Source organism: Trachinotus anak, unplaced genomic scaffold (genome assembly GCF_046630095.1).
Source record: "Trachinotus anak isolate AG129_WGS33_773 ecotype Australia unplaced genomic scaffold, CSIRO_AGI_Tana_v1 ptg000001l, whole genome shotgun sequence".
Lineage (NCBI taxonomy): Eukaryota > Metazoa > Chordata > Actinopteri > Carangiformes > Carangidae > Trachinotus > Trachinotus anak.
In genome coordinates this window covers 11,029,085-11,039,125 of record NW_027273852.1, presented here as the reverse complement: position 1 = coordinate 11,039,125, position 10,041 = coordinate 11,029,085, and the positions used below count along the sequence as shown (strand labels likewise).

Genomic DNA, 10,041 nt, shown 5'->3' with positions numbered 1-10,041 from the left:
GCAGTTCCCAGTCTGGCTTCCCTGTGAATGAGGACTGCAGAACAGAGGTTGGCAGCAGTCTGCAGGGCTACGGATGCTTATCAGAAAGGCTTACAAATCCCTCCTGATGCTCCTGATATGGAGGACAATGGGTATGCGTGCGTAGTGGGAGCTCACTTTAAAGCCTCATTGAAACCGACTTCACTACTCTGCTCTTTAATGAGGTCAGAGTAGCCTGCTGGTTGTATTTCATCACTAAAAACAGGGCGTACAAGCATAATAAACTTCAGTGAGGTGACCTGTCGGCGATATCTTCCTCCTGAGCAAACATGCTGGACTCACTGTACCTGGTTTAGTCAGTACTTCAATCACTTAACTTGACATCAAAGGAATTACTTTCACTTGAGCTCAATCAAAGTATATTATCACATATTTTACAATTCGCAAAAGGACTGTCAGTGGGTTTTAAAAGGATATTCTACAGTTTCTGCTTCTTTGTATGATCCTGTCTTTGTATTGAACTCAGGGTTAATTGCCCTGGTGGGAGCAGCTGTGAGGCCACCAGAGTTGCAGGTGAGCTTTCAGCTGCTTTCAGCAAACACATGAGCCTCCCACACAGTTTTGTGCTGCTTCCAGAGGATGTGCCTGAAATGAGACTGACTAACGCTCAAACGACAATGAAACAGCAAGGTTCATGCAGCTGACGTTGTTGTTCATAGTTTCAGGACAAACACTACATTAATAATAGTTTTAAAAAAAAAACAAAACTTTGCACCTGAGATTGTTCTGACTGATTCTAGATAACAGGAACTGGCACCAGACTAAAATGTTAACTGAATCATGAAAATATCCTGTTTTTTCATTATTCAGTTACCTGTGTGGCACTGGTTGTCGGGTTTAACCCTATTTTTCAGTTTTGGGTGGAAGCAGACTGTAGATGTGGTTTACTGACTGTCTGCAGCTCTGGTTTCATATTGAGGTAGCTGGGGCAGGGTGCTGCGGGGGAGTACAAGGAGGTGCCCTTGTAAGATCATTTCATGTGGTTAATGTGTATTGTGTATTACGTTAATTACGCATTTACCCCATGTATTGTGGTTTTAAGGTTGGCATTAGTCACGCTAGTCACTAAATCATGATGAAATTCTAATGCCACATAAAAAGCTGAGATTTGATGTAAAATGTATAATTGTGTTATATTATTTATTATGTATTATCAGACAATATATAGCAGGCACTAAATAATAACAACAACAACAAAAAAAAAAAAAAACACAAATCAGTGTTACAGAACATGTGTGCAGTATCTAAAGGAAGTGCTTTCTTAAGTTTCTTAAGTTTGATAGCCACTTTCTGGAAAGTTAATGATAAGAATAAGAATAAGAACAAGAATGAGAATGAGAATGAGAATAACAATAAGAATAAGAATGATAAGAATCTATACATAGAGTACTAGACTTGTGACTGGTACTTTACAGGATGATAGGTTATGTACATGTATAGACCTGCATGCCATATAACTTAACGAGGTAACATACAGTTTAATGTTGAAGGATATTGAATGTTTTATCATGTAGTATGAATCATTATTCTATAAGTACTGGCCTATGTATAGCAGTGACTAAATCATATCTTAAGTTTTCTTATATACTACTATATAGTATATATACACACACACACACACACACACACACATATATATATATATATATAATAACAATATTTACACTGCAGTGCATGCCATGTCATAGATATGTACACACCTGTGTATGCCATACAAAATATTGAATGAAGCAATATGCTGTATATTTTATTATGATGTGGCTATTATGTGTTACATTTGCATATGGTGCATGGAAAGCTGGAATTACAGCGTCTTCTTGTTTTTTTTCCTGCTTGGCCGAAACTCGTTGGGCTACTCGCTATTTATTGAATGCCTGAGGGGATGCCATGTCAATACGCATTGCTGTTGGGACCAACCTTGGAGGCGTAACTCTTGAGAGGACGCTATCAGCAAGTGCAGGAAAAGGAGCAGGCTCAGATTCATTTACGGAGTCGGAGGGAAACCAGCGCACAAGTTTCCTACAGTGGAGTCGAAGTTATCCATCAGTAAAACTAAGCGAAAACGCATCTGGTCTTTTACAAGAAGAGACTTCAGAGAGGAAGAATCAAAACCAGGTAAGATGATCGAATGAGCTCATGTGGATGCATGTGCATGAAAAGCGTAGTTTCTCGTCTTACTAGTAACACACTGCATAAGATGCTCGATACCCGCGGTTTCATTTAAACTGCTTACGTCCTATACGAAAAAATATTTTATTGAAATGCGTCACATTTTACAGCTTTGTTAACAATTATTAATTACAGATATAAAACCGGGATGAAATCTGCAGCTACTTGTAATCTATTCTATATGTTACTGGTGTCACACAAACAGAAACAGAGTTTTTGTAGGAGTGCTTCTCCAATATTATAGTGATCTCCAGCTTCCCAGCGTGCCCCTGCGCTATTTATTTGCCTCCCCATTCAAATACGGAATCAGGCTACTGTATACCAAGCTGACATCTGATAAGAGAGGTTTGTTTCCAGCCTGATATAAATCAACAATGACAACAATGACACTCTATGTGTTTGCAGTCTGGGATCTTTCCCTGGGTTCGGGACTTGTGCGTCATGACGCACAAGGCAACACTTTTGCTGTTAATCTACGCGGAAACATGACGTCCTGTCCTGCAGGGCAAAGATTTTATCCCCAAGCTAATAAAGCCCGTAGATAGAGACAGGCAGGGGACACTTGTGACAAACATACCGCACCTGCACCATTCTTGTCGGCAGCATTAGCACATGAAAATGGCCTTCCATTGCTTTTATTTTGTGTGTATTGAGAAACAAAAGACGTTTTCAGCCAATTTGTAACTGGATACCAGCGGGTTGAAAAGGGGAGAAACAGAGGTACAGAGAGAGAGAGAGAGAGAAAGAGAGAGAGAGAGAGATGGATGAGCTACATGTGCTCTTTCTGTTATCTGATGGTGTGGGTGTTAAAAGGTTAATTAGCTTGAAGCCTGTGGGGCTACCTGGCACCTCCAGGTATTTTCCATATAATATAAGGGAATTAGACAGAGACCATTGTGAGGGATTATCTCAGCATAGAAAATCCCTCCATCAGAATGAATAGCACTCCCCAGTGGGCCAAAATAATCGAAAGTTAAATTAAATGTGAGGTATCTGACATCTCTGTAAAGAGCTTCATCACTGGCATTGGTGGAAGAGATATAGCCATTACCAAGTAGAAGAACCAGTGTAGAGATGTAAAAAATACTCCACTGCAAATCCTGGGTTTAAAATCAAGTAAATGAGCATAAATATTCATCAGCCAAATATATATATATATATATATATATATATATATATATATATATATATATATATATATATATATATATATATATAAAGTGTAAAGCTACTCATTTGCTTCTGTAAGAACAAAATCTCCCATCACTGCATATGGAACTTTATTTTGTAATGAACAGTTACACGATAAAATAACCAAATGGGAATGTCTGCTTTTGGCTAATCTAGTGTATTAAATAGCTGGAAAAGTCAAGGTCCTACATCACATTTATAGAAAAAAAGACTTTCCATAAATAAATTTTCGTTAATAAGGTGCAACATTGCCCACAGTGGCCTAGTTCACTCAGAAATATTAAGATATAACCTGTATGGCATAATATCTGGTGGACGTAAAATAGATATTGTCTCAGAATATATTGTTATATTGCCCAACCCTGGCCCCTGTTAACTATAACTAATATATAAATCTGAACCTGCAAAGTAATGTCTAACTGTACCTGTTCAATAAAACACAATATTTCCCCCTGAAATGTGGTGGAGCAGAAGTATAGAGCAGTATGAAATGGGAATATTCAAGTAGTGAATATAGGTAGATGAAAGGCAGATATAAGACACACTAGAGAGCTGCACATCTTAATATGGTCCAGGTGTCCTTGTATATGCTTATTCTCACTTTGCCTTTTTCTTTCATCATCATCTGTGACTTTGTGCCAATTATCCTGTGTGCAGCACAAGCCTCCTACACAGACAGATGTCTGCTGTGGTCACATTTCACTGCTTTCTGGCGTGCTGTGTCACCCAGTGGTCAGTGACCCTCGTTTTAATCGTGGTCTGACCATTTTGCAGGCGTCAAGCCTCCCGCTGATCTCTGCGCACAATTCACTCTGTGGGCGTACAAATCAGTCAGGGGCAAGAGCGGGGTTAAGACACTTGTGTTCTGGTTTTGATCTATCACCTTTCACCTCTGAGCTTTTACACTGCCATTTAAAGGAGCTGAGAGAGACATCACAGCAGAAAAAAAAGAAAAGAAAAGTGAAGACAAGGCAGATACCACCATGCAGGGCCGGACCTATCAGTGGCTCTCGGCTCAAAAGGTTACTGGCATCCCAAGCTGCTCTTGACTGCTACCCCTTGTAGCCGGTATTTTAAACTGTGTGCGTGTGTTCAAGTCTTATTAGATTCAGATGTTCTAAAATGACGTATTCAAGGTTATGAGCAGCACTTTCTTTGATCATCTGGGTGGTGACAGCTCCGCTCTCACCCTCTCCTTGCCTGCCTCAAGAGAAGAAGGGAAACATGGGATTTTTTTACCATAACAAGCATGTTAAGGAAAAACAGTGTTTAAAGTGGCATCAGGTTTCCCACCCTGACCAACGCTTTATCTTGGAATGCCCGGAACGCTCCGGAAATACACCCTGTTTGGACTTCTCAATCCCACTTCCTTATGTCTAATCTGCACTATTTGCTAGTGGAGCTAATGTAAACATTATCGCACTGCTCCCTGGCTGCACATCAGTCACAGACAGCTCCTGCGTTTGTGGCACCACAACAGGGAACCTTTATTAACTCATGAACGTGGTGTTTTAACAGTTAACCACATTAAGATTCCTCAGGATCTGGTGGCAGGCCACAAGTAGCTTTAGTTCTATTAGCTTGTGCAGTTTGAGTCCACATGGGTAAAATAAACCATGCTTTATGCAACAGAAAATTACTTTTTAAAGTATTATACCAGAAATAAAAAAACATGTGGTAGCATTTAGATGTTGGGTCTTTTTCCATCTATGTTGCAAGAAATGATGAGTTAATGTCTTTTTTTTTGCAGGATCTTTCCCAGCCAGAGGTGGTGTGTGGTGTGTTACCTCCCAGTGATCTGTAGTCTTCTCGCAGCACTGAAAAATGAGTCTGAGCACCAGTGAGCTGGAGGACCTCTGGGAGTCGTTTGGGGAGCTCAACTTCTCCGAAACCTTCAGCAACATATCGAGTGTGGATGCAATGGTGTGTGCCACGGCGTTCAACCGCAGCGCTCTGCTCTACTCCATGTGTGTCCTCTACACTTTTATCTTCATCGTCGGTCTGGCTGCTAACGCTCTGGTCCTCTGGGTCAACATCCGTGCGCAGAGAGACTCCACCCCCCGCCATGAGACACACATGTACATCGCCCATCTGGCAGTTGCAGATCTGTGTGTGTGTGCCACTCTGCCCGTGTGGGTGAGCTCGCTGGCCCAGCATGGCCACTGGCCCTTTGGTGAGGTGGCGTGTAAACTCACACACCTGCTGTTCTCCGTCAACCTCTTCAGCAGCATCTTCTTCCTGGCCTGCATGAGCGTAGACCGCTACCTAAGTGTGACACAGCACAGAGACAACGAGGGAGGCGTGCGCAGGAAGCTGATCCGCCGCGGAGTGTGTGTCGGGGTGTGGCTTCTGGCTCTGGTGGCCTCCTTGCCAGACACCTACTTCCTGCATACTGTGAAGTCAGCACATGGGGACACCATGATGTGCAGGCCTGTGTACCCAGGGGACAACCCCAGGGAGTGGATGGTGGGAGTGCAGCTGAGCTTCATCCTGCTGGGCTTTGTTCTCCCCTTTCCTATCATTGCAGTGTTTTACGCCCTGCTAGCCAGCGCTTTCGCCCGCTCCTCTACTTCTTCATCATCTTCCACAGTAGAGCAGGAGCGTCGTGTGAGCCGCAGGATGATCTTGGCTTACATCGTTGTGTTCCTTGGCTGCTGGGGGCCCTACCATGCTGTCCTCCTGGCTGATGCCCTGTCCCAGCTGGGCCTGCTGCCGCTGACCTGTGGCCTGGAGAATGTGATTTACGTGGCCTTACACCTCACCCAGTGCCTGTCCTTGCTCCACTGCTGCTTCAACCCCATTCTCTACAACTTCATCAATCGAAACTACCGCTATGACCTCATGAAGGCCTTCATCTTTAAATACTCCACGAGGACGGGCTTAGCGCGCCTCATCGAGGCTCCCAACATGTCTGAGACTGAGTACTCTCCTGTAGCTGTAGAAAACCCACCACAGATCTGAAACTTACAAAACCCACTGAACATTTCTTGAACGCTGTTTCTAAATCTAACTGACAATAATACAAAGTAAACTAATGTTACAACTGATTTCTTTGTATCAGAATCTGACATCAGCATTATGTTTGACAGTGATTAGATGACAGTGAAAGAGAAAAAAACAATCCAGCAATTTTTTTTTTTTTTTTTTTTTTTTTTTACAGATATCTGCTTGATTTCCTGTAGAAAAGCTAGAAGACAGGCTAATATCAGTTTAATGGACATATTCAAAGCACTTAGAAAGCAGTTTAATTATAACAGCTGATACTGAAATCATATGAATATTGTCACTCATTTGTAAAACAGTGACTGTAAATGTGTACAATCATGGCCTTACTGTGTATATAGGATTGTGTTGTGTGTGTATGTTTGTGTGAGTGATGTGCATAATCTGTTGGGCATTGAATATTGTCAGTATCAGCAGAGTAATATTGTTAGTCTTTTTTGTATCAGGTTGTATTTATAAACTTTTGAACTGTTGCCTCTTTCAAGTTGTAATAGAAAGTCTTCACACACTGATGTCTGCTCAGTGCTTCACTTCATACAATGCTGCCTCATCATTTTAGTTGAGCAACTGACCGGCTCAATGTTGTAGTCCTGCTGTCTCATTACTAATTGATGGTAACCTCATGTCACACCAGCTGAATCCTTTAGGCAAATAATATAAATCAATTTTGAGTTCTTTCATGCTACTATGGTTTGTAAATTAGCTAGTGACTGTGTTCTGGGCATCATTTCGAAAGAAATATAGTTAAGAGTTTTTTGGAAATACAGTTTGCATTTATTACAGGGAGTTAAATGAGAAAATAATACCACTGTAATGTCTGTACACTGAATATGACGTAACAGCCAGCCGCTGATTAGCTTAGCTTAGCAAAAAGACTGGTAGGATGAAATCCACCCAGCAGCATCTCTAATATAAACATTATATCTTGTTTGTTTAATTTGTATGAAATACAAGGATTATTTGCTAAACCATTGATTAGCCAGAGGCAGTGACGTTAGCTGTTGTCTAAAATTGTCCGATTTAAGCTTAGTTTTTTGTACGAATTAAGCAAATAAGACATGCCATGTTAATTTGTGAAATTTAGACGTGCTGGTTGGTGGATTTTTTTGCCTCTGGAGAGAGTCAGGCTAGCTGGTTCTTTGCGCTAAGCTAAGCGAAGTAAAGATAAAATAAGCTAGGCTAATTACCTGCCTACTTTAGCTTCATATTTAGCATACAGACATGAGAGTGGTTTCAACCTCCTCATCCAACTTTATGCAAGAAAGCAAGTAAGTATATTTCCTAAAATGTCAAACTGGTTAAAAAAAAAAACATGATGTTGCCCTTTCAAATGAATAACAACATCCAAACTGCAGATTAACTTTCTTTTGGTTGTAAATATTTCCAAACATTGTCTGAGGGCTTCAGCTGGGACTACTGAGCTTGAAGAGCAGATACATGTAGCTCCCATCCTTTCTGTAATGCACAATTTTATGCAATATACCGTGCACTCTCTTTGTTTTACATCTGTGCTAACAGTAAAAAGATACATATGTCCATATAATCCTGCTGCGTCAGCACACAGGCCATGGGGGCTAAAACTTTTATGACCTAATAACATGAATGGATAACTTTACTCCTCTCTTGTAGGCAGCAGCTGTGGTGTGCTACAACCAAGTGTTTATTAAGGACCAAATAACAGAAAACATCACCGCATCACTGTGTGTGGGTGTGGGTGTATACCAAAGCTTGATACCCAGAGATGATGTTTTATGGGTTATAAACATAGAGCTGTAGAGTTTACTCACTGTCTGTTGTAGGAAGCAACATAATGTTTTGATATGTTGACGTTGAGCGCATTGTGTCATGTGATTGGTTACACATGGGTGTTTTTACACTGAAAATATTTCATGTTGCGATTCGAGAGGACTGGAGACATGAACATGTGCTGACAAGAACAGAAGCATTCCTTCGGTATTGTAATGTGTAACATGTGTTTTGCTATATATTAAATACAGAGAAAATGTTTTGCCTCTGTGATTTGAACTGAATGCATGCACAACAAACAAACACATCAAGAATGAGCTAAAAATGGATGGATGGATGGATAGATGGATGGACATAACTTCCTGTGGTCTATCCCAGCTGTCGTGACTACTATGAACTCTAGACAAGTATGGTTCAGTTACGGAATATGGGGTAAGCCTTTAGTGTGGAAGAAAACACACATTTTTCAATTATTGCCACACTTCTTTTCTTTTAGACAACAGAGAAATTAGGAGGACATTAGACAATTAAAATAAGACGAGGAGATTGATTGATTGAACAGTTTGTTGAATTCATTACAGAAAAAGGCTGATAGTAATAGGTGTGTGGCGTTGCTGCTTGTTGCACCCTCGACTTGCAGAACTATCACATGGAGATGGCAGCTCATGAGTGTTTTGTGCCTTTAACCCAGCCCGTGACCTGCTCTCCCAAGGGAAGGACAACACCCTGCCACTGTTATCTTCAGGATATGTGACAACCCCCCACCCTGCCTTCTTGCAGTCAACTGCCAGATGTGAGTACATCAGTGTCTTCCGCAGCCTCTTCCCCTTTTTCCCATGAGATGATGAATTAAACGGGGAAGACCGTGTTGGCGGCCAAGGCACCACGCCACTATGTCTGGGTGGAGGGATGTGGTGATCTCCCCCTCCATTTCAAGGTCAACCCTCATACTTACTGAGAACAGAAGTGATGATGCAGCTCTTTCCAGTGTTGCCTGGAGTACATTCAGGACCTCAGTGACAATTTTCAATTTTTCTTGTTTGTATGCCTCCTCTGTCTAACATCTGAAAATAATTTTGGACATGCACATTACTTTGCCACTACGAGACCTTCCACTTTTTCTAGTTTTTCACCTCTTGCCTACAGATTTGTGGTGTTTTGGCCTCCTTCAACATCTGCTAATTTCAACAGCTGTCTCATGCGCCCTTGAGACAGCACAGGAATGTTTTGAAGGTTTGTATTGGTGAGTGAGGGGCAGCTCGGCACCTCTTTGCTGCCAGGGTTTCAGAGGTTACTCTGATGAGGAAATGGCACAGGGATTTCCAAAGGTCAAACCAAGTGAGTGATCTGCTAATGACGCCCTCCCAGCTCCCTTCTTTCCTATGACTCTGCCTTGATCTTCTAGCACTCCTGCTGGTGTGTGGTGGTCACCTCTGCCACAACCAGGGCATCCCTCTTCTTTCTTGTGTGAATGATTTTCACACCCACTCATCTGACCTGAGCCCTGTCATTATCTTCCAGTGTTGTAGCCTGCTGATGGCTTTCTGCAGGTCAGTGAACCTCCACTAACTCACTTACTAAACAAGATGCTGAGAAATTAGACAGGTTTATAGTGGCTGGAAGCTGGAAGACAGATTTATTTATTTATTTACTTTTGCTTTTGACAATATGAGAGCCAAAAATTGCACTGTGGGCCCTGTGTGTTTCTCCATATTAACATGACTATAAGTTGATAGAATAAAAATTCAAGAATATGAACCATGTAATCATAATATTCCAATTACAAAGCCTAAATATTAGGTGTAAAAACAGGCAATATATTAATCAATAAAACAAATTACCACGTTGCACCTGGGGTCTTTGGGGCCCTCAGAAATCTGGACACTCGAGGCA

General features: G+C 41.5%; 1 protein-coding gene across 1 annotated transcript; it reads left to right on the top strand.

Annotated features, from left to right (window-relative positions):
- Positions 1-2,014: 2,014 nt before the first annotated feature.
- On the top strand, positions 2,015-8,407 carry ackr3a (atypical chemokine receptor 3a). Its single transcript, XM_071475796.1, has 2 exons — positions 2,015-2,154; positions 5,150-8,407. The coding sequence occupies exon 2, from the start codon at positions 5,224-5,226 to the stop codon at positions 6,358-6,360; it is 1,137 nt and encodes a 378-aa protein (XP_071331897.1). The 5' UTR covers positions 2,015-2,154; positions 5,150-5,223; the 3' UTR covers positions 6,361-8,407.
- Positions 8,408-10,041: the final 1,634 nt, after the last annotated feature.

Coding starts and splice junctions, on each gene's coding strand:
- ackr3a (XM_071475796.1), top strand. CDS start 5,224: ATGAGTCTGAGCACCAGTGAGCTGGAGGACCTCTGGGAGTCGTTTGGG.